This window comes from Meleagris gallopavo, chromosome 5, assembly GCF_905368555.1.
Source record: "Meleagris gallopavo chromosome 5, MGAL_WU_HG_1.1, whole genome shotgun sequence".
Classification (NCBI taxonomy): Eukaryota; Metazoa; Chordata; class Aves; order Galliformes; family Phasianidae; genus Meleagris; species Meleagris gallopavo.
The window spans coordinates 5,098,634-5,124,103 of record NC_139408.1 but is presented as its reverse complement, the minus strand read 5'-3'; the positions used below and the strand labels follow the sequence as shown (position 1 = coordinate 5,124,103).

General features: G+C 39.9%; 1 protein-coding gene across 10 annotated transcripts in view; it reads right to left on the bottom strand.

Annotated features, from left to right (window-relative positions):
* LOC100539913 (leucine zipper protein 2-like) overlaps window positions 1-25,470 on the bottom strand; it is a 251,299-nt gene that overhangs the window by 72,057 nt on the left and 153,772 nt on the right. For all 10 annotated transcript variants that reach the window (XM_085223953.1, XM_085223956.1, XM_085223954.1 and 7 more), the window contains 2 exons: window positions 1,981-2,098; window positions 451-521 (listed from right to left, as the gene is read on the bottom strand). In XM_085223953.1, the coding sequence (XP_085080079.1) occupies window positions 451-521; window positions 1,981-2,098 (189 nt within the window). The remainder of the gene's footprint in view (window positions 1-450; window positions 522-1,980; window positions 2,099-25,470) is intronic.

Sequence of the window (25,470 nt, the reverse complement as noted above, 5' to 3'; positions counted from 1 at the left end):
AGAGATAGATGCATTCATTACATAATGCTGTTTCAGACAAAGTGATTCCTATAGTAGTAATGTTTACTTGTGATTGAAGTTGTATTAATGTCATGATTTACTGGTCTGAACTACAATAACAAAAAGAAATAGGTCATCAGAGAGTGCTGAATAATGATACTACTAAGGAATAGGAAGTTTCATATTTAAATGTTTGGGAGAAATACAAAATCCTTTTTCTTAATAGATATCTCCCCAGCTGATGTCCAATATCAACTCATATGTCTCATATGTTTCAAAAACTTCTCACAAGATAGCATTCCTTGCCTTTATTTCACTATTACTGTTAGGATCAGTAGACTCCAGGCTATGTGAGTGTTTACAATTTAAGGCAAAAGGAAGGACGATGTTTTCCAATATTGTTATTTTCAGTCTAAAAAGTGAAAGGAAAGGAAGAAAGTATGTTCTTACCTTTGCTTTTGGCCCAGTTCAAGAAGTTTCTGCACATCACTTCTGGCTGATGCTTCATCATTTTTCAAAGACTGATAACAAAAGAAAAAAAATCAATTACCAAAGAGATCTTGAGTTCTGCTCATTTGTGAAATCACTGATTGGGATCTGTTTTGTAAAAATGCTCCCAGTGAATTGTCACTGGTGAGAAAAGGAGGAACACCCTGATTATGCTTTTTACTGTAATTCAGCACTGCTAACTATACACATCATTTTGCAGCAAGCACTACACTGCATTTGATTGTGTAAAATAGATTAAGAAACAAACAAACGACTGAAAGCATTAAGGAGGCATGATGGAGATCAATGCGTGTACGTAATTCCAGAGAACTCCTTTTATATCTTTGGATCTCTGCAGTGTTGAGTGTGAAATACCTCACAATATGATTTTCCTGAGTACTACCTTCAAATTGCTGCATAAAAATCCTCTTCTAAATTACCTTAGCAAAAAGAAGATATGTAAAAAAAAAATGCAGTGGGAAACTACTGTTGTTGCTGAGGGTGGGGTTGGGTGGATGGAGACCACCCAATGTTCTACAAGGCACCATACACATTAATTTCAAGGAGTACAGGAATATAGGAAAATATAGGAAAATATAGCACAACAATATACTACAATACAGTATTGGCACACGGTGTCTTTATTCTCCTGTGCAAAGATATAAGGATGCCACTCCTTATGTTTTTCCTACCTAGCTTACATCAACGTAAGGGTACATATGCAATGGCAGGAGAATACCATCCTTTAAAATGGTATGCAATACCAAAATCCTCAAAAAAAAAGGGCCATCACTAGACTGATAAACAGTCTCAGGCAGACAGGCATGCTCTTAAGTGATCATCTGATGATTTCAGTACAGGATCCAGAGCAAGATCTCTACTTTTCACTCTACGGAGCTGATATGACTGCAGAGTTAATCTGACTATTGTCCTTTCAGCCTGCCCACGATACCCAGAAAAAACTTCCTTAGTTAATGCAGAAGCATTCATCTGCTCTGGATGCTGGCTGCCAGCTCTTCTAACACAGTCTGTCAGTTAAACTTGTAAAGTAATCCCCTGCAGTAAATCCAGTCAGTTGGTATAGACTGCATGTCTGCAAAGTAAAGTTAGCAGCTGCACTTGGCTTTGTAGGTGCAAATCATCAGCAAAAATGTGGCCTGCAACAGCAAAGGAAATCCTTTCATAATAGCTGCCAGGTTAAATGCGTGGGGATTCCATTAAGGTTATTCTTTTCTGTTTCTTCTTTTGTTCTGCTACATTTTGTTTGCACACTTGCTTTCTTTTTTTGTTTTGGTTTGTTGTTTTTTTTTTTTAATCACCCAATTCATTTAGATTATGTTTTCCTTGAGACCATCCCTTTCACCCTCAGGGCAAGGTAAACAATGCACACTCTAAAATCAACAATAACAATGTATTAGCAGTAGATAGACATTAGTATGAAAAACACAAAGTAAGTAATTCTAAGTCCCAGAAACCCACACATAACCTAACCTGGAGGTTTACTTTAATTCCCTCGAGTTCTTTAGAAGTCTTGGACAGTTGACGAAGAATATTGCTCCTCTCCTTAAAGACTTCCTTCAGCTGTCTCTCCAGTTCTTCATAGCCCTGTCTAACACAGAAAACAAAAGCATGAGATCCTCTCAAAACATTCTTCAGTGCACTTCAAAACAGTATTAGATTGCCCAGATTTAATTTATTAGAACTATACAGTATCTATAGGTTCCAAACTAGAATGTGGAAAGATCTCTGTCCACATATACAACAGCTTGTTTTCTCCTAATGCAGATCAAGAGATGCTTTGAATGACAAAGTGATGTGCCAGTATCTGAGTATACAAATCAGACTGAAACACTGGTATATTGTCTGTGGCAAGCAGGAGATTAAGCAGATGTATTTAACATGTGTGATGGAATATAGCGTGAGATCTCTCCTGTTCTGAAAGACATCCCGCCATCAAAGCCAAGTAAAACTTGGTATGAAGTTTTTTGTCACCTGGTAATTTTGGGCAAGGACAATTCAGAGCTGTTTGAACTTTGCAAGATTTATTTCATTTAAAAATTTCCCCCCAATATACTCACTGCAGTACAGAATAGAGCTGAAAATATGCTAAGAGGAATCAAATGCAAATTAATTTATAAGGGAGAACGTTTTTTTCCTATCATTTCTAAAACCAGCAATTCCTACTTAGATTGCAAGTGTATTTTCTAATGTTTCTGTAGAAATCCCAAATGACATCAATCCTACACTCCATTTTTGGTTCAGTGAAATACAGACCCAACTTTCATAACTATTTCAAGCAAAAAAAACCCCAAACATCTCAGCTAATTCTAAAACAGCATATATTTTCAGGTAAAATCGTTGCCTTGAGGAAGACTTATCAGAAACCTTTTTTTTTTTGTTTTTACTGTCCTCACAGTAACTCTTTTTATCAAGGGAATAACAAAATTCAAGCCTGTAACACACAGGTGCTATTTTATGATCAGATAGAATCATTGAATCCTTAGAGTTGGATGTGACCTTGAAAGGTCATCCAGTCCAATTCCCTGCAATGAAGAGGGACATCCACAACTAGATCAGGTTGCCCAGAGCCTGATCCAGCCTTGCCTTGATAGTCTCCAGGGATGGGGCATCCACCACATCTCTGGGTGAGGGATTTCTTACCAGTTGTATTACCCTCATCTAGAAAAGGAAAAACCACAGGTCTTGTTGGGAACCTCTGAGAATGACTTTATGGACACACTGGGAGTCCGTATAAGGAGGTAATATCTGGACTTGTTATAAGTCACCTAAGTAATAATACATCAAAAGTAAACAATCCAGTACAGGTCACAGTCCAATTATGGATTTACAAGAAAATCCATACACCAAGAATACAAACCTTTGAATGCACAATGCAGCATTTACACCCCACGGTTTAGTTCATGTTTTCTCAAGCTGAATGACAGAATATACTGCTATATGAATTAAACCTAGCTACTGCAACAACACTTGATAAATACTAGCATTCTAGTTGCATGCAATGAAAATAAAATCTCCAGCATTAAGCTTTATGTGGAAACACTGACAGTTTTTGTGACTGCCGCAGCTATCTGATTTTTTTAACAAGGAATATACCATGGTCAGAAAGCTGTCTCATCTCAATGCCTCAGACAACATTATATAAAACCAGCTTAATGAGTTTCAGAGAATACCCTCATTTTAATTTGATAACGAACAGAGGTCAAGCAGGAATTTCCTCCTGCTAAGGGGTAATAAGGCAGTTTCAGTAAGGTCACCACTTCCATTCCTCCTTAAGCAGCACAATGCATGTATTGACCTTTTGCCACTGAACTGTCATGCTTTTGTTTAAGTAAAACCTTGCATTAAAAAATCTGTCCAAGTGGTAACACTGTCTTAAATAATCACTTCCAATTAAAGACCTGCAAAGACCTGCCCCCTAGTCCCCTCTCCCCAAAATAATTCCACTATAGTTGGAGCATTTACAGTCTCCTGAAGGGCCCATTTTACTATCCCCTAAGTATATAAGTACTATTACTATTTTTTTTTTAATATATGAAAACAATTATATTGCAAACTATATAAAAACAACTAGAATTATTTTTCTGGTGACTGTTAACAAAATCCTATAAATCTGACTAACAAGATGATTATTAAAGGAATAAATTGTAAAAGATGTAAAGAAATCAGACACCAGCAAGAGATAATCAGCATGATCTCTCTAAAATCAGATGTGAATGGAAGGGACATTTTATCTATAGCTAGGTAACTGAATGAAACAGTGGCTCTTCAAGAAGTGTGGCATCATCCCTCACCATAGGAGAGAAAGTAAGCGAAACAATTTTAGGAGGAAAATAAGGAAATGTTTAGATGTTGATGAATTATGGGAGTGTGAAGAGAGAACAGATTCTTGCAACTAAAATACAAGCTCTGAACTGATTTACTTATAAGAAATTTTAATGGCAATTTTGTAGTATGGGATAATGTGGGCACAAGTTGACTCTGGGATAATGTGCAACACTATTTTATGCCATAAGCAGCACAAAACCCCAATGATTGTCTGAAATCTTCCAATCCCCCCAAACCATCAATGTTACCTACTCCGTTTGCAATATAATTACAAGTAGGAAAAATAAACATAAATTCATTCCGAGGAAGCCCATTCTGTAATTATACATGTATGAAATCTGTTATCTGAATATTAGGTTACACCAGTTAGTCCATTCAGCAAAATGAAGTGTCATTTTCAGCAAATCCATCTGAACTAGAGCAAACAGGGTACAGGAAACATTTCAACAGATTATAAATTTTTGTATAAGAAGGAGAAATGTTTATCAACTCCATCTCTCCATCACTACACCTCTGACCACTATTTCTTCAAATATCAGAAGTTCAGCTTTTAGTCTTCAAAATAAAGATCAAGACTTTTCCTTGAATAACGTGTACAATGGCAGGACAAAGGAAAGCTGATTTTGTTTCCTGAGAAACAAAAGTGAGAAAAAGATTCATCAGAATTCTGTATCAATGTAACTGAAAGTTGAAGAAAAGAATCTCTAAAATGAGTGAACTTGAGATAGAAATCATTCACAACACTAGAGCATCACATCATTGCCTTTTCTCTTTATAAATATGAGCATTTTTGATCGTGAAGTTCAGGGGGAGGGAAGTTATTAACAACCAAGAAACAGTATGATCTGGTTATCTAAATAAAGCATGCAATAGGCAATACACATAATACTGTATGAATATAATATAATATCATCTAACCCCAGCTTTGACTACATTATCTGATTTCAGTCAATTCTGAATTAGTTGACATGTGGGAAAAAGTCATATAGGCTTTACACTGAACAGCAGATAAGCCCTTGCTGAAATACAGTCTGCCAGATATAACCAATTTGCACACTCAAATGGCATTTCCATAATATGTTTTGCATTCAGGCATTATCTAACCACTGTGTTTCAGGCTGAAGAAACTACATTATAGAAAAAGGAAGATGAAAAAATTGGGATTTAGGGGTAACCAAGGAACATTTTTACCTACCTGACCTGCATAATTTGTGTACAAAATATTTGTTTGGAATGTTCCTCCTCTACCTACTGAGAATCATGCACAAGTATGTGGTTTATTAACCATTCAAAGAAAAAATCCCTTAGTCAATACTTACATGAATTCTAAACAGGCTTAAGCATCCTATGTATTTTCAGTGCAATAGCCCACAAAATGGTTGCAGCCCAGATGCGTTTTATTGGGTTTCTCCACAACTAGCAGCTGGAGAACCAGGCCATCCACTTCCTCTGACTTGTTAATGCACGCACTCTAAATAAAACAAAACCAACCTGGCTTCTCTCTGGCAGACACTTGGCTCTGTAGAATCAAAGACCCACCAGAGAAAGCACACAACTGCCAGATCCCACAAAAGGAGCAAAAAGAGACTTCTGAAAACATGTAGTTGGCTTAGAAACAAGGCCCCCAGAAATGGAACAGCAAGTTGATGTGTTTAACTTGATATTGAGAATGATGACACAGAGGAAAAAAAAAAAAACAACAACTTTCATTTATCTACTTTAAACTGCACAGATCACGAAAAGAGGGTTAATGTCATGAGGAAGGACAGCACAAAATGTTGTGATTCCACACTAAAATAACTTTACCTAGAGCAATAAATCCTCACTGAATTCATACAAATGTAATAAGGAGCAGGCACATAAACCTTCTGAAAGGTTTAAACTCTTCACAACTATTCAAATACAGACTACATAAATATAGACTTGTCTTCTGCATGAAAACTTTGCCTTTCACATCAGTTCAATAGGATTTGGTCTTCAGTAGGCAATAGATTCACACTAAAACCTCTCTCTTTTTGATAGGTAACATTGCTATTTTTCAGTTCTGATTTTCTTCATCATTTATATCCACAACACTGCATCTGCGTTTGCTTTCTACTGCAAATCTAAAACTTTTGACTGTGACCTCAGTGTTACTATCCTCAAATACACAATACCTGCAGTAGACTTAGCAGATAACCAAAAACACCTTTTTCCAACACGTCTGACAAAGTCAGGTTAACATTTCTGTCTGTGCACTATGTTAAATTCTCTACTTACTGGCTATGAGTGCTAGCATAGCACGCATGCATCTGTCCGAAAGAGACGATATTTCACATAAAAGCAACTTCTGCACATAGATTGTTATGAAAGCTACATCAGAATGGAAGTATATCAGACTTCTTATCTTGGTTCCCAGATATTGGTAGAAAATTTTTCATTTCAGTTGGCTCTCATGGCATTGCATCTTTAGTCTTCCAAGACTTCCAGTCTTACCCTTATCCAGGGAAACCCTGAATCTCTTTTGGATTCAGAGCAAACTTTTCAAAACTATCTGCGGGTGCAGGGGTAGTCTGGCTGTGGTAAGCCTCATTGTTTTGTTGTTTAAACTCTATCTCCTTATAATGAGTAGGGCACCTGCTCAGCAATTCCATCAGCAGATCTGTCCTTGCACATGCACTTCAACCTGTTACAGTGGCAACAGAACTTTAAACAGAATAGACAGAAGCAATTGCGTAGTTCATTTTCTGCCAGAAAGGCAACTTTGAACAATTTCACATTAAATTTGTCTTTAAAGTATCAAGCCATCTCTAACTTTGTTCAGTCCACTGTGAAAACAGATCATCATCTCCAAACACTACTATCCTGTCTGCTTGTACAAAAACGCAGGATCACTCACTCTGCACTTGCAATTGACTTGGAATACTTCAGACTTATTTCTTCAAAATCCAGAAAGTCCTGTTTTGGGTAGAAACCATTTTCTCATAAAGCTGTGTTTAACAGGAGGCTTTTATTCTGCTGAGAACTGCTGAACTTGTTGGTGTTGCTGCTATAACATGCATTTTTCTGCAACAGAATCATTCAAACATGCTACATTTCTCAGAAAACACTTGGACATCTATGACAAAACCTGCAGGCATTTTTCTCCCTTCCTTCCATTAGTATTTTCACAAGTTTACTTGTTTGGTGCATAAAGCATTTCATAGACACTGTTTTTGTTTTCACCACAGATTTTCCACAGCAGGATCTGAATGATCCAAAATCTGGAGTGAATTGGCATAAAAGTCCTTAGTGAACAGAGTGCCACGAGGCAAAAGGGAACACTAGGAAACAAGACACTAAAGAGGACTGAGCATGGGAGAGACTGCAACTGAGGAAGTATCACAATCCAAGCCATACACAGCCAGTAGCCTATATCAAGGCTCACCACACAAAATTCCAGTAGCTTGCTACATGCACCCAACTCTTGTCCAAAGCAAGTTCATGATGCTCCTGCAAGGAATGAGAACCTGAAGAACCTGCATGGATACACCATACTGACAGTTGGATGGTGAGTCCATAGCAGCTTCATTGTTAAGTGACTTCGGAAACACTGGAAGTGATATCACCACCTTCACAACTTTTCCCTTCCTTGGCTTTTTAGTGAGACTAAGGGAACTACAGCTATCTGGTTTTCAAAGGTCACAAGATAAATTATAATGCAAAGCATTATTAAGTGCAAATATAAATGTTCCTGACAGTTCTGACTCTGCTCTTTTGAATCATGAGAAGTACACCAGAAAAGGAAAGAGAGGGTGAACAGCTAAACTCACCAGTTATGGAATACAAATCAAGTGCTAAAGAACTGTATATTTCACAGTTTTTCTTCATGAGTTCTTTGCAAGTTCCTTACAAATCTGTGTTTGCTGCTGAGAAAATTCTTTTGGATTTCTAAACTACAGCTTGAATATATATATATATACACATATATATCTCTGTATATTTGTATATACATACATATATAGATACACACACATGTATAAAGCACACACTGAAAGCAAATGCCCATCTCACTTCCTAAAGACCTTCCTGTTCTCAGATTCTCAAATACTAACTCTTCCCTCAACATATGGTTCCATCAGTAGCCAGCATCTAGGACATCTTGTAGATGGTACAAAATGTACCTTTTACTCTCATCTTAAAGTTCTTATTTTTATCAGGCTCCCAGTGTTACAAGCACTTCTTCAGCTATGTGAAATGAACCTGCTCAAGTTTCTAATTGTCACAGAACAGCTGTGAACATGCACATTTCTCCTCTCATTACCCATGTGCTTTGAATGATATTTCTGTTGCAAAGATTTTCAGGATCAGTGGAAGCAAATACCATGAAGCAAACTTCTTTGTCAGTGCACTTTGTGAGATCAAAGTTTTGTTTCAGAGAATGGCACATGAACGTGCTGAAATTTACCATATGTGCAAACTAAGGAGGTTGGATCTGTATGGTGGGCATCATTTCTCTCCTCCCAAAAAGAAGACTTTCCTTCAATCTATATGCAGCCCAGTTTTTGCTTAGTCAGAACTCAGCAAGATATGAATTCATGGAATTCTCCTTAATCGTAATTTTAATGTGGCTTCCACACACAGACACATACACACACACACACATACACAAAAAGACAAAGACAAAGAAGAGGGAGGTGGGAGGTGTTGTATTGCCTTTGTGACTCTCATTCATATGAACTCAAAAACAACCATGGAAAAAAAAATGGAATGAACAGGCTCTAGTAATACTACAAAAGAGCTGAAATGATGCAAATTTATACTTGTACTGGAGAGATTTCCCAGGTTATTAGCATACTGACACAAACACACTGTTCAACTTCCAGTCTACAGATACTACTGGAATTGGACACATCCAATTTCATCCAGATGATTTTCCCCCCACATAAAATTAATATAATAAAAAAAAAGTAAAGAGTTCAAGTCAAAAGCTATTAAGAAATTACAATTTGAACAACTCCAGACACAAGTTCAAAATCCTCCTCTCTAATTTCCCACTTAAGAAAAATAAAGGTCATGGAAATATCTGGTCCAGTTAGCCTGCGCATATTTTCCTCTCTCCTAAATCTGTGCTCCTGTCCAGTGCAGGCTTACCTATGTTAGGAAAAAGCTGGGGGTGGAAATGCACTTTGGTTCAATAATATCCTCAAATAACTCTGAGAGAGGCCTGAGGAAAATCATATCTCCCCAGTGCAAGCACTTGGCTTGACACACCTTTCCTACTGCACCTGGATGGAGTACTGAAGAATGCTCTGACAGCGAGAAACAATCCAAGCTTTAGCAGAGATTAAGTACAAATTCCCACAATCAGCGTGAACAGTAGTCAGTCTTTCAGGAAGCTGTAAAGGAGGCACTTCTATTTGTCGCTATACTTGCCAAGAAGGTTAGAAAATCAGTGCAGCCTGTATATCCCAGCAGCAATTTTAGGGGCTTATTGATTTCTCTTCTACCTGAACTGGAGAATGGTTTTCTCAAGGGGAATTACAATACAAGATCACTTACCAAGGACAAGCCCATTCTTTTTCAAAGTGATGTATTTTGCTTTGCTGTATTTACACCAGATGTGTAACTAAAGCAAATATGAAAGAATTTGAATCACACTGAATTATTTACTGGTATTACTAGATAGGAGAAATAATTTATTACTTCCAGGTGAAAGTTGCAGTTAACATACCCCTCCCCATGATTTGTGTTAACAGCAAGAACTGCCGCACTGACTTCCTGCTCATCCATCCTTTGCTCTGTCCCCAGTGAACAGTTCAAACAAAATCAGAAAACATCTGCATTTTCACACCAATTTTTCCTTCCACCTGGCACACCTCTTCACATGAAGCCAAGGAAAGGACAGTATATGGCAGAAAGTGAAATCCTTTGTATGTATGCATCTACATATTTATACCTAAAAACACACCAGCCACAATACAGCCCCACATCAGATCAGGCTGCCCAGGTCTGCGCCCAGTTTGACCTTGGGCATCTCCAGGGCTGGGGTATCCACAAACTTTTTGGGTAGCCTGTACCAGGGCCTCACCACTGGTATACCTCACCAAAAAAAACAATTTTATCCTAACATCTAACCTAAATTCCTTCCTCCCCCCTCCCCTCCCTTTTTAAATTTTATTTTAATTTAAAGCCATTCCCCCTTGTCCTAACACTAGATGAACCAGATGACTTTCTAAGGTCCCTTCCAACTCAAACAATTCTATGATCCTATCATTATTGATCTTCCCCTATACAAAAGAAGTTTCTATAATGCAAGAGAAAAAAACACGTGCAAAATATGAAAGAACTGCATATACTGAATGGAAAAAAAACTGAATTGCTTACACATTTTGCCCACATTTTTGAGCATTACTTCTCACATTTTAGTTTCATTGTGGAAATTAAAAAGAGCTTCTAAAAAGGCACCTTGATTGAAAAGGCTATTGATTTCAAGAATATTCACCATTTAAACATTTAACTGAACAAGAATCTTAGATTTGAACTCAATATTTTCTTTTTAAACCTGATTTCATTATATAGTATAACAGCTTTTTGACACTTGCCCTTTATATTGAATGTTTTTTGAATGTATCACCTCTTTCAAGAATCATGTTAAAAGTCAAATGTCTTACATCTCACAAGCTCTCTTCAGATGAAGTAAATAAATTGAATCAGAAGTAGAACTGAAAGCTTGACCTTGAAGTTGCCTTTTCATTCTTCAGCTCTCAAAGGTATCACAGCACCAGGGCTTTTTGAGTTGTGAGTTGTTGTCGTCGTTTTTTTGTTGTTTTGGTTTGGCTTTTTGCTTAAACAGAAGTCTGAATCAGGAAAACCTGGATATTCAGCAGAGACTCTGGAATCTCCACTTATCATAGAATAGCTTTGGTTGGAAGAGACCTTAAAGATCACCTAGATCCAATTCCCTGCCAAAAAAAAGGTTGCCAACCACTAGATCAGGCTCACCAGGATCCCATCCAACCTGGCCTTGAGAACCTCCAAGGATGGGGCACCCATCTTGGCCTGTGCCAGGGCCTCACCACCCTCTGAGTAAACAGTTTATTCCTAACATCTAACCAAAATCTCCCCTCTTTTAGTTTAAAGTCATTCCCCCCTTGTCCTATCACTATCAAACCATGTAAAAAAAGTCTGTCCCCCTCCTGCTTGTAAGCTTCCTTCAAGTACTGGAAGCAGCAATGAGGTCTCCCAGTGGCCTTCTCCAAGCTACATAAGCTCTCCTCTGGAACTGCTCTGACAGCTCCATATCCTTCCTGTACTGGGGGACACGGTACTCCAGTTAAGGCTCACCAGGACATAGTAGAAGGAGATAATCCCCTCCCTCTCCCTGCTGCCATCACTCTGTTGATGCAGCCCAAGATGAAGTTGTCCTTGACTGCAAGTGCATGCTGCTGGCTCAGGTCCAGCTTCTTGCCCACTAGGACCCCCAAGTCATTCTCTGCAGGGCTGCTCTCAGTGCTCTCCTTACTCACCTGGGATTGTCTTCATCCCAGGGCAACAACTTGCATTCAGCCTTGTAGATCCTCATTAGATTCTCATGTGTCCAGGTCGCTCTGGATGGCATTCCTTCCTCCTATTGTGTCAATTTCACCACACAGCTGTGTGTCATCAGCAAACTTGTTGAGGGTGCAATCAATTCCACTGTTAATGCGGATGATAAAGATGTTGAAGAGCACTGGTCAACATGGACATCTAGGGGACACTGCTCTTAACTGGCCTCCACCTGGACATAGAGCTACTGACAACAACTCTTTGGCTGTCTTGGATCATCTCCTCATCCCACATGCATGGTTACAAGATGGCAATCTCTTGTGTTAATAAGGGTGCAGAAATATCTGGGCCTTTCAGATGGAGATTTAGAGAAGATATAAGGTGTCACTTGTGCTTCATTAATTGCTTTATTATTTATCAGCTCTAGATTCAGGGTGCAGTTACATCGTGGGTATATATACTGGGTAGATTTAGACTAGATATGGGCAGATTTAGACTAGATATTAGGAAGAAATTCTTCATTGTGAGGGTGGTCAGATGCTGGAACAGACTGCTCAGAGAGCTTGTGGATGCCCCCTCCCTGGAAGCATTCAAAGCCAGGCTTGTTAGGGCTGAGGGCAACCTGGTCTGGAGGGAGGTGTCCCTGTCTATAGCAGGGGGTTGGAACTAGATGATCTTAAAGCTCCCTTCCATGCCATACAATTCTATGATTCTATGATTATTCTACTGATTGGAAATTAAAACAATTAACAATTAACATTTCCTGAACATTCATTTAAAACAATGAATGTTATGTATACATAACCTTCATTATCAGCATCAATACAGTGGTAACTTAGTGACAGGCACAGCAAACACAGAAGAGATCAGCAGCCTTTAACACAGTAAGCTATTTTTTGAAGAGTAGCTGACTTGCTATTGTCTGATTTCATTTCTTGCTTGTCTAATAATTGAAGCATGCTACTTAATTCTTCCACTCTCTAAATCAAGGTATCCAATGCGACTGTGATACCTGGATAAAAATCATAATTATTTTTTAGAAAGATAACCCAAAATGCAAATGATGCACAATCAGATAACATTAATATTCAGAGAAAGACCTAGTTAGAAATGGCAAACAACTTTGGATCAGAACATCCTAGATTTCCGAGGAAAAAGAGCCAGAAATAGAAAACACTACCACAAGATACAGCAGTGCATGCGAACTGGAGGCAGTAAATGCAAATACACAAGATTCATAGCTCCTATTCAAGTGTTCAGGATCCTCTGGAGGAAGCAATCACAATTTGGCAGTTGTCAGATGTGGTACTAAAAGATGCACACAGCCCAACTTTTGAACGCTGACTAAAATGAGATGGAGCCCTATTTCAATTTCATCCCTTTAAGCTGACTATGGATGATTTTTTGCTCACTAAGAGGAACACAGGTCAGCAACTGTAAGGTGCTTATAACGAGACATTGGTTAATTATATTCAAGTAAATTTCAGAAAATATTGCCAATATTTTATAAGTGCATTTCCTGTACTACAAGAAGCAACCATATTTATTCAAAGTAAAAAATATCTTGTTCAGCCAGTTTGCTTCATATTGGAAATGATGTAATAAACGTTGACTTCCTTTAGCAATTCCTCACTTCTAAGACTTGAACTCATTGCATTTCTATGCAATTTTGTACCACACATAAACTTTCACAAAAAAGACGTGAGGCTTACAGCACTTTAGAGCTTTACTGCTAATGCAGCAGAAAATCAGTTTCTTGAACACTGCAGATGGATCTTATTGACATAAGGAGATTTACACCTGATTTTTACTTGTATTAAAAAGAAGGCAAGCAGAGGAACCAGGATATAACCACAACATAACGAATAAAAATAGTGACATAGAAAGCAATTGAATACTTGAAGAAGTAAGTAAATACATAAACAACAGTAAAGTTTAGATTGTTAGATTATTTCTTGAAATCTGGACAGAAACAGGCTATTTTCTGACCTAGAGGAAGAAAGCAATTTTGCAGAGAAAGCTGAAAAATCTTTGGCTCTTTTCCCACTTGAAGATGACTCTAGTTAATAAAGGATATGTTAATCTTCTTGAAACACTTGACAGAAGCAAAGCTATAAAGAAATGTCAGGTTTGGGTCATTTAGAAGTGATTTTCCATCAGTGGCTTATGTTACTGCAGATATAAGCCAACTATATTCATATAACTGCCTGCAGTTATCAGCTGTAATACACACACTGTTTTAAACCAATATTTTTGAAGAATTCCCTATCATTTGAACAATAATTCTCCTTCATGATACGACTACAATAACTATTACATTTACATCATTCTTCAGATAACTTATACTACTGCACCACACTTTCACCTAATTAAAACGGATCACTGACTTCTTAGCAGTCAGAAGATTTTAGCATGTTTTAACTGACTTTGCTTGCTTCCTAGACAAAAGCAACACTAAATACTTCAAGGTTACCTTGACAGAGGTCTGCTTTGACTCTTTTTCCTAGACTCTCTTTGGCAAACAACCTAAGGAAAGCATGCTGCTCTTTGCAAATGTCACCCTTACTATTCAAACCCATCAAGCAGCAGGAAAAAAAAAAAAAAAAAAAACCAAAAAACAAACAAACAAAACCCCCTAAACCCTGTAATTATTTCCAAATCAGACATCTAGTGCTGCACCCAGTCCACAGAATCATTTGGGTTGGAAAAGACCACTCAGGTCATCCAGTTCAATCTTCCACCCATCTAGATGCATGCTCCTCAGTCTCTCAAACATCATTTTTAAAATGTAATGGGATCAGGGAGGAGAAAATCTTCTGTGGAGTGTTTGCAGCTGATTATAACGGCTTTGTATATCCTCAAGGAGTTTTAATACATATGTGGAAAAGCACCACAAAATACACTTCCTGAGATGTACTGGCCTTAGAACACAACATGAATACTTATGCTAATGCAGCATAAAGACCTACAGCAAGCTGCCCATTGATTTTATCATAAAAATACCCAAATTCAAGTCTACAGCTCTGAATTTCTGTAATGCAAGGTCTGGCTCTGCATCTAGCAATGTCAGATTTATGTCAAGTTGTACATGATATGATTTCAGAGGTACTAATGCAATCAATTACTGATGTGACACACTAATGCACTGTGCACACGTGCAAGATTTCAGCCACTCTTTTAATCAGCCTGTAGTTATATGTACTTTGAGCTTACAAATCCCAAGAGCTTCAGCCAATACTGTTATATACAAAGACCATTAGCCAACAGATGCAAGGATGTTCATTCCGTATCCATTTGGTTTTAGGTTCTTTCATTTTAATGAACAGAAAAGAATGAAAATAAATCACACACACACAAAACCATTCAGCATGAAACTAAAGATCTAAGTTTTCCGAGTAATTCACGGCATAGAGGTTTTTCTTCCCATTGCATCATATAAGACAAAAACCTCTTTTCCTGAAGTACTGGTTCCTTTTCTATAGTTGCCGTTACTCTTTTCAACATTTAACACCACGTGGTATAAAAGAATATTATTACAACCATCTATCCTCTAGATGAGATTTGTACAGTCATTTCTTATCTGAGGAGTTCATAACTACTGCTTTATCTCAGAACAGAGAAAAATACTGCTTGACCAAGCATGGCAGAATTGTCTTTCTTCCAACACATGCCTTATCTACCTTATGTATGACCTCTGGAGTATTTTTTGCTACATTTCAATATCACCTACCATAGACCCAAGTTGTTTTAAAGGATTTAGAAGAAAAGAGCTGAAAATATAGAAAAAGATAATTTTTGAGATAAGGCAGTCACTGAGTCTGAGTCACTGACCATTTTCCAATCCAATCAGACTGCTTCCTCGTACACCTTTCTTTTCCTTTTCATATAGAACGAATTCATGCAGGGCACAAAGCATACAGCTAATGATGGACAGTTTCCTCTGATTTATTTAAAACTGAAGCAAGAGCTGTTGTCTCCTCTAGAAAACAGCAGGTGAAGCATAATAGCAAAATCAACAGAGCAAAAAACAGGACACCCATACTACTGCTCTGAACCATTCCAGATGTGATAGTTCTGGGTCAGCAGCTAAATATTGTAACGGGAGAATTGTGCTTACAAGGAAAAAAAAAAAAAACAACCCTCAGATCCCAAAGGTATCCAAGCAAGGAAGCCACACATGTTAAGTGTTGATCTCACCTGAAAAAAGCCTTTCATTTTCACCAAAAACATTCAAATGGAATTTTTATACAGATTCAAGGATTTTGTGACACCTTAGTTCAATCGGTTCAGTTAGATTATTATGGCAACGTTAAAATGAAAATATCCTGCTGAGTATGCAGATTCTTTACTTTAAACCTACTCTTTGAACTACATGGATATCGGTGTTTTAGAGCTAAATGAAAAAAAAATGAAGAAAGGTTTGACCTGTTTTCATCCTCTTACACTAAATAATTACTCTTTCATGCAGTTTTTGGCAAAGTCTCAAGTTTGAATGGTTTGTGTTAAATGTAAATAGAAATACAGAAAATGGGGCACCTTTCAAACTCAGAGCTTCCCCCTGCTTCAATATTTATATAAATCTCTGTAAAGAGCCCCGAATGTAAATATACATCATAATTATCAGTGACTTTACGAAAGAAACAGCAGTTGGACTGTATTGCTCTGGAATGGGATTGTCCAAGCCTTTTTACCAGTATCAATTCTGGTCCCTATGCAAAAGCCCATCGTGATGCTCCCATGAGTTCGCAGACACAGATGGCATAGTACCCAGCTATGCAGAGAAGGATACAGCCCTGGGTGCTGAGAATACAGAGCATGGTACTGGAGAGCAACGTGACCTATGTGTCCCTGTAGACATAAAGCAACTTTATTCATAGAGAAGATTCAGAGCTAATGAAACAGACCAGAGAAAATGAAAAGCTGCTGCATCATTTCTGGGTGTTATTTGGAGAAGACAAATGGAGAAGCTAATGCTTAGAGTCTGCTAAGTATTTAGCACAAATTGCACTTCATTCTACATCATCAACATTTGGACAACTAAGATAAAAATAATATTCCTAAGGTAAAGATATTATCCTTAAGTGTAGAAGCATACCTTATCAAACTACCTCTAACTGACATATTTCTGCGCAGAGCACTCTGAGTCACAGAACAGGCTGTTGTAAAATAAAAAGGTGAAAAATAGATGGTACCAAGCCTTCTCATTTCTCTGCTTTCCCCTCTTGTGCATGCTACATGCACAACAGATACACAGTCAAAAAGTCTCATGTGGTTTTTCCAGCCATTATCCTCTGTTTATAGCATTGACTTGGTAATAAAAGGACATATTCTCATCAATGCATGATATATACTATAAGATGTTTTTGCTGTTGCTGGGCGTGTTTTTGGGATCAGAAAAGCAACTGTTTACAGTTGAACTTCAGCTTAGGATTTACAAGCGAGTCATTTTGGAACATGGCTCTTATATGGAGCAGCTGAGGGCACTGGGATGGTTCAGTCTGGAGACAAGGAGGTTCAGGGGAGACCTCAGTGCTCTCTACAACTCCCTGAAAAGAGGTCACGGCGAGGTGGGGGTCAGCTTCTTCTCCCAGGTTACAGAGGTAGGATGAGAGGGAATGCTTTAAGATGCATCAGAGGAGGTTCAAATTGGATATTAAGAGAAATTTCTCCTCAGAAACAGTGGTCAGATATTGGAACAGGCTGCCCAGAGAGATGACAGAGTCACTATTCCTAAAGATGTTCAAGGAAAGGATAGATGTAGTACTTAGGGAAAAGTCTTAGTGGTCTATACAGGTAGTAGGTGGTTGGTTGGACTTGATGATCTTACAGGTCTTTTCCAACCTTAATGATTCTATGATTTTGAAAAAAATTAAACACATCATTTTCATGAGCAGAATAAGAAAAGGAATATAATCAATGCTTTTGCCTTAGTAACTCCGCCTGTGAGCCAATCACAGGAGGAAGCACTCCTTCCTACCTACCACAACATGACTCCCAGCACCAGTTATTTAGGGCTTCTTTCAGTTTTCGGTACCCACCAGCTTTCTTCCTCTGCAACTGTAGCTGCTGGATACTGAGCATTACTGAACAGACAGATAGCTCTGAGCTCTTCTAAAAACCTGACTCTTTGAGAAAACCCAGTGGTGTAGAAAAAAAAAAACAACAATTGGTATGGGTGACTTTTTCATTCAGTACGTAACAAAGGCAAAAAAACATTTTAGCCACCAAATTGTGATGACTCAAAGCAAACCCACAGGCTTCAGCTACACAGTATCTAAAGAGCATTATGACTAAGAGATACCACAGCATGTATTCTAAATGCTGAAGAGAACAAAGAAGAGATTGCAAGCTCCCAGTGTCCTCTCCACACTTCATGCAAATTCTGTAGTCATGCAACTGGTGGGCTCAGAATTGAACTGGATTCCTATTTATCATTTAGAATTATTTTGCGTTCTGGCTCCCAAGCATTCATTTTTCATGTCATCGTTTCCCATTGCTGTCAACTGCAGAAGAGCAAGTTTACTCAGAAGTTAAGAGTTCACAGTCTTGGAAAAATACATTTTTTTCTGTGCATCCTGGATTCAGAATTTTACTTTTTTGTCTCATGGTTTGCAAGTAAACTGAAAAGGCCAGAGTAAATTCAAGAATAAAGAGGAAATAATAGTGCCCTCTGAATAGGACAATGGATCTGCATGTAAGAGAAATGGCTCCGTGTCTGGGCTGTTTTGATCATGCTGAACACTTTCATCCTGTGAATTTATCTCATATTGCCTGAGACCATCCTTGGCTCTTTGCAGAACCCCTGTAGTACTACCAGTTTTGCTGAAACATGCACTGCTTCATATTCAGCTTGCATTTCATCCTGGAGGCTACACATACAAATATTTCTGAAGAGCAAAGTTTCCTGAAATAAAATGTCATTTTGAAATGGATTTTCACTTATATCAAAGTTTATAGAGAAAACTGTGCTATTTGTTAGCCTAGCCACCATTAATTACTCCCTTTTGCCCAGAAGATGCCATGCTGTCTGAGAGCAAAGCCCATATGGACAAAATGAGCAATCACACAAAGAGCAAAATGCAACGAGAAAATATAGTTTAATGTTTCCACACAAGGAAACAAGGTAATGAGAAGGATTTGAGGCACAGGGCATTGTGTGGAGATGCTCCCTGAAACCCTTCTATGGTTCTGCAGGTTACAGTTGAGGTCCTAAATAGGGCCTCTTTGCTTTTCAGACAATTGTTGGCCTCATGTTCATACCCCCTAAACTCAGACAGCTAAGCTATTTTTAAGGCATTTGTTAATATTACTGCTATACTTATTATATCCAAGAGCTCCATTTGCTTCAGAGCTGGTAAGATTGCACCGGGCAAGGGATCTGGAGTCAAAAAGGCCAACAAAAAAAGCTCTTTTTAAGGCTGTTCTGAAGCCAGCAGCAATGCTGCGCTTGTTCTAGGGAGCTGGCACCTTGCAGGCGGGTTCCAGAGTCAGCAGGGGTGGAGCTGGCACATTAGCTGCAGGGTTTAAACACCCTACAAACGTGTCATCACCCACCCTTGACATTTGCACCTGATTATAAACTTTAAATAGCTTCGGGGAGGGTGGAAGTTAGCTCCTAGAGCACCTCAAGTGAGTAACTATGGTGGCTCCCCACTGAGAACAGGGAGGTTCAGTGAGTGAGCACAGCCCATACTGCCCACACAGTTCTACAGCTGTGGGTGTGGGAGGTGGGTTAAGTGGTGAGAACTGCAAGTATTGTCCCTCATTGCTCAGGAGGCCGACTTTCCTCTTTGCGGTCTTTGAGACTGCAAGTCTGAACATGGTCTCCACCAGACAGCAGGCTTATTCCAAGAAGACCGTGGTGACCCAGATGGAGGGCCTACCCAGAAATGTGGCTGTTCAGGTCTCTGGCTGCAGGGAGTGCCTGAGCCTCCTAATGCCTGGAGAGGGTGGCAGGGATTCCACCTGTGTGTGTGAAGCCAAAATCCTGGACCTGCTGTTTGTTAACAAAGAAGGTCTTGTGGAGAATGTAAAGCTTGGAAGCCGTCTGGGGCATAGTGATCACGAGATGCTAGATTTCTTGATCCTTGTTGAACCACGGAGGGGAGTCAACAGAACTGTCACTTTGAATTTCTGGAGGGCAGACTTTAACCTCTTCAGGACCATGGTTGAGAGGGTCCCTTGAAAGGCAGTTTTGAAGAGCATGGGAACCCACGAAGGCTGGGAATAATTTAAGGAAGTTATTTTAAAGGTGCAGGAGCTGACCATCCCTAAGTCACAGAAGATGAGCTGATGGTCAAGGAAGTCAGACTGGCTGAACAGAGGCCTTTGACTGGATCTCAAGAACAAAAGGAAAGTTTATGTCTCTAGAAGAGTGGGCAAGCTACTTATGATGATTACACGTATGTAGTGAATCTGTGCAGGGAGAAAATTAGAAAAGCCAAAGCCCAGCTAGAAATGAACTTGGCCACTAAGGTGAAGGAAAACAATAAATATTTTTATAAATATATCAACAGCAAGAGGAGGGCTAGGGAGAATCTCCATCCCTTGTTGGATGCGGAGGGCAACTTGGTGACCAAGGATCAGGATAAGGCCAAGGTACTTAATGCCTTCTTTGCCTCAGTCTTTAATAGTAAGACCTGTTACTCCCTGGCAACACAGCCCCCTGCGCTGGTAGATAGGGATGGGGAACAGAATAAGCCCTTCATGATCCATGATGAGATAGTTTGGACCTGCTCCGAAAGCTGGATGCTCACAAGTCCATGGGGCCAGATAGGTTGCACCCTAGAGTGATGAGGGAGTTGGCAGATGTGGTTGCTAAGCCACTCTCCATCATTCCCCCACAACATTCTTGTGGAGAAGCTGACTACCCACAGTTTGGATGGGCGTACCCTCCGCTGGGTGAAACACTGGCTGGATGGCCAGGCTCAAAGAGTTGTGGTCAGTGGAGTTAAGTCCAGTTGGCTGCCAGTCACGAGTGGTGTCCCCCAGGCCTCAGTACTGGGGCTGCTTCTATTTAACATCTTTATTAATGATCTTGATGAGGGGATTGAGTGCTCCCACAGTAAGTTTGCAGATGGCACCAAGTTGGGAGGGAGTGCTGATCTGCCTGAGGGGAGAAGGGCACTACAGAGGGACCTGGATAGACTGGATCGATGGGCCAAGGCAAACTGCATGAGTTTCAATAGGACCAAGTGTCAGGCGAGTCCTGCATTTTGGTCACAACAACCCCAGGCAATCCTATAGGCTTGGGAAGGAGTGGCTGGAAAGCTGCCTGATGGAAAGGCACTTTGGTGTACTGATGGACAGTCGGCTGAATGCGAGCCAGTAGTGTGCCCAGGTGGCCATTAAGGCCAATGGCATCCTGGCTTGTATCAGGAATGGTGGTGTGAGCAGGACCAGGGAAGTCATCCTGCCCCTGTACTCGGCACTGGTGAGGCCTCACCTCGAGTCCTGTGTTCAGTTTTGGGCACCTCAGTCCAGAAAGGACATGGAGGTGCTGGAGCAGGTCCAAAGAAGGACAACAAGGCTTGTGAAGGGCTTGGAGAATGTGCCCTACGAGGAGAGACTGAAGGAACTGGGGCTGTTCAGTCTGGGGAAAAGGTGGCTTATTGCTCTCTTCCAGTACCTGAAAGGTGACTGCAGCATGCTTACAGGTTGGTCTCTTTTTACTGGTGACAGGACGAGAGGAATTGGCTACAAGTTGCGCCAGGGTAAGTTCAGGTTGGATATCAGGAAACGCTTCTTTACAGAAACGGTTGTTAAGCACTGGAACAGGTTCCCTTGGGAGGTGGTTGAGTCACCATCCCTGGATGTGTTTAAAAACTGTTTGGATGTGGTGCTCAGGGACATGATTTAGCAGAGGGTTGTTAGAGTTAGGGTAGTTTGGTTAGGTCATGGTTGGACTCGATGATCTTTAAGGTCTTTTCCAACCTAAGTAATTCTATGATTCTATGACACCAAGCTGGGAGGTGGTGTCGATCTGCCTGAGGGTAGGGAGGCCCTTCAGAGGGATCTAGATAAGCTGGATTGCTGGGCTGAGGTGAATGGGATGACATTCAACAAGGCCAAGTGCTGGGACCTGCACTTTGGCCACAGTAACGCCATGCAGCACTATAGGCTTGGGGATGAGTGGCTGGATGACTGTGAAGAGGAAAACGACCTGGGGGTATTGGTTGATGCTCGGCTGAACATGAGCCAACAGTGTGCCCAGGTGGCCATGAGGGCCAATGGCATCCTGGCCTGCATTAGAAATAGTGTGGCCAGCAGGAGCAGAGAGGTGATCATCCTCCTGTACTCAGCACTGGTGAGGCCACACCTCGAGTATTGTGTTCAGTTTTGGGCCCCTCCCTACAAGAAAGACATTGAGACCCTGGAATGTGTCCAGAGAAGGGCAACAAAACTGGTGACGGGTCTGGAGCACAGACCTTATGAGGAGCAGCTGAGGGAGCTGAGATTGTTTCATCTGGAGAAGAGGAGGCTCAGGGCAGACCTCATTGCACTCTATAACTTCCTGAAGGGAGGTTGTGGTGAAGAGGGGTGTGACCTCTTGCCCCAGGCAATGAACAGGACCCGGGAAATGGCCACAAGTTGTACCAGAGAAGGTTGAGATTAGACATAAGGAAAAACTTTTTCTCTCAGAGAGTGGTCAGGTAGCGGAATGGGCTGCCCAGGGAGGTGGTGGAGTCGCCATCCCTGGCAGTGTTCAAGAGGTGTCTGGATGAGGAGCTACGAGATGTGTGTTAGTGGCTTGTGGTAGCAGTGGTAATGGCTGGACAGTTGGACTAGATGATCTCGTAGTCCTTTCCAACCGTGTGATTCTATGATTCTCCCTTTCTCCTCTGCAACCAAAAGGAAAAATAAAGAAAAGACTATGGAAATGGACAAAAGCTGTGGGAACCAACAAGGAAACGTGGTTTACCATGCAGGTAACACTGAATAGGAACAACCACACACCAGATAAATAAATCTATAAATCCTAAACGAGCAAGCCTGTTTACCCAAGCGATGCAGTGATATGTGAGATGACAGGAAATCTTAGCAGTAATATTTCATTCACATTTGATCTTCAGAACTGCTTTACAAGCAAGCTCCTCATTTCATTTCTGTACACCTCAGGAAAGCAAAGGAATCTGAGCAGATACAGATGTATGAGCAACACAAATTATGCCATTTTGACACCTTTGTATGCACTTAGCCTACTTCTTCACATTTCAGACAAATATATGCAGAGAGTCGGTCCTTTATAGAAATCAAAAGCCTGCTCTGGTGCATGTGTACGTGTAGTTTCCTAACTGGAGTGGATTTATCTTGACTATAAGCTATGCCGAGCTCAAATCCTCAATTAAACAATTCACACCGAAACTCAAATCAGTAACAATAGAAGCATATGGTTAATCTGCTGGAACATCCCACTTTAGCACATTGTTAGTTGTGTTATGTTCTTTCAAATATTAGGCAGAAAGCTTATCTTAATCCATATCTCTTTCAGCATGTCCTTGTACTTGCCATGATTTCAAGAGGAACATATGCTACTGCAGGTGGAGCTCAGGTAATAATAGTAGTCAGAGGAAACAGGGTTCTGTTCTCATCTCTTACAGAAATTTTCTATGAGTTCTTTTAATTCACTTATCCTTTTCTCATCATTTGTGAACACATGGAATGCTAATAGAATGCTGCTGACTTCCTGAGTCAAATTTATGTTCTAACATATTGGCTGGATGAATTCAGATGTTGACTTCTTAAACTGGTATATCAAAGTGGGATGTGGAGAAAGCTACACTGTGTTCCCAAAATTAGCTTGATATTTCATCTTTTCACAAACAAATGAAATCACATGCTACCTTAGGACTATGGTATTCATCTTCTTTTAGACAGACCAGTGGGAGCAAGGTTCTGGAATTAGCTCTATTAGAAGTGATAGAAGCTTAGGTATAGATTTCTTTCATGTAAAGTAAATTATAGCTTGAGTTACTTGTTAATCTTTAAAATTAAGAACGGGCATCTTTTCAACATTAAAAGTAATTTAAAGTAAAGAGGATGTTTTCTCGTTTGTGAACATATATGACTGTTATACAACAAAAGCTTTAAGAGGGGAAAGAAAATCAAATATAATCTCCAAAAATGCAATAGAATCATAGAATCACAAGGTTGGAAATGACCTATAAGATGTATGTAGTGAATATTTTTTTTCATGCTTCAGCCAGGACAGATTCAAATCACTTAGTGTATAGAAAAACAGGCAAAACAGGAACATAAAACCAACCAATGATTTCACACTCTGTAGTCCCTTTGTGTTACAAAGTAGAAGAGCTCACTGAATCTCACTGAAAAAGGAAAGGCAGATTTGGAGAAGGCTGGACTTCTATGTCAGGGAAGCAGCCTTCCAACACTACCTTCCCTTCCATCGAACACGGCAGTGTTACATATCCTTCATGCTGGAAGGATAGCAACTTACAAAAAGTACCTACAAATACTTCCTATATGGATGAACACAGAACACATCCAGATGTGAACTTCAAAAATAGGAGTCAAAAGGAAGAAGTCCATTTTCATTCCTCACAAAGGAACTAGCACACCAGTTAACAAGTTTAAAAAGAGTAAGTGTAGAGTCCTGTACCTGAAAAGGGATAATCACATGCAGGTAAGAGGATGACTAGCTCTGTGGAGAAGTTCCTGGGGGTCCTGGTGGACAACAAGTTGGTGATGAGCCAGCAGTGTACCCTCGTGGCCAAGAAGGCTAACGGTATCCTGGGATGCATTAAAATGAGTGTGGGCAGCAGCTCAAGGGAGGTAATCCTTCTCTTCTATTCTGTCCTGGTGAGGTCACAGTTAGACTGCTGTGTCCAGTTCTGGGCTCCCTAGTTCAAAAAAGACAGGGATCTCCTAGAAGTCATCCAGTTGAAGGCCACAAAGATGATAAAGGGCCTGGAGCATCTCCTTGATGAGGAAAGGCAGAGTAACCTGGGTCTGTTCAGCCTGGAGAAAACAAGACTGAGAGGGGAACTGATCAATGTTTATAAATATCTACAGGAAGGTGGAGGCAAAGGGGTGAGGCCAGGCTCTTGTCAGTGGTGCATAGTGACAGAACAAAGAAAACTTGAACATAGGAAGTTCCATTCAAAAATATGGAAGAACTTCTTCACAGTAAGGGTGATGGAGCACTGGAACAGGCTGCCCAAAGAGGCCGTGGAGCCTCCTTCTATGAAGAAACTCAAGACCCACCTGGACATCCAGATAACATTCATAGACATGGAGGGGGGATAAGAAAAGGGGGAAGGGAAGGGGGGTTGTGATCTGCTGTAGAACTGCTTTAGCTGGAGGGTTGGACTTAATGATCTCTTGAGATCTCTTCCAACCCCCCACCAAAATAAAAGTTAAATATAATCTGCAGGAAAAAATTGTTTTGCATCACTGATAGATTAAATCATTGCTTATGAAAAGAACAAGGCCATAATTAGTGTGAGATAATATATCAATGAACATATTTTGCCAATGAAACTTTCTCAACTAATAAACATGCAAAAAATAGTACAATTTAGTATGGAAAGTGAAATTAGAAAAGCTCATTAAAATCTGTAAATCTGCTACAGACACCTACCATTATTCATCAACCATTTAACACATTTA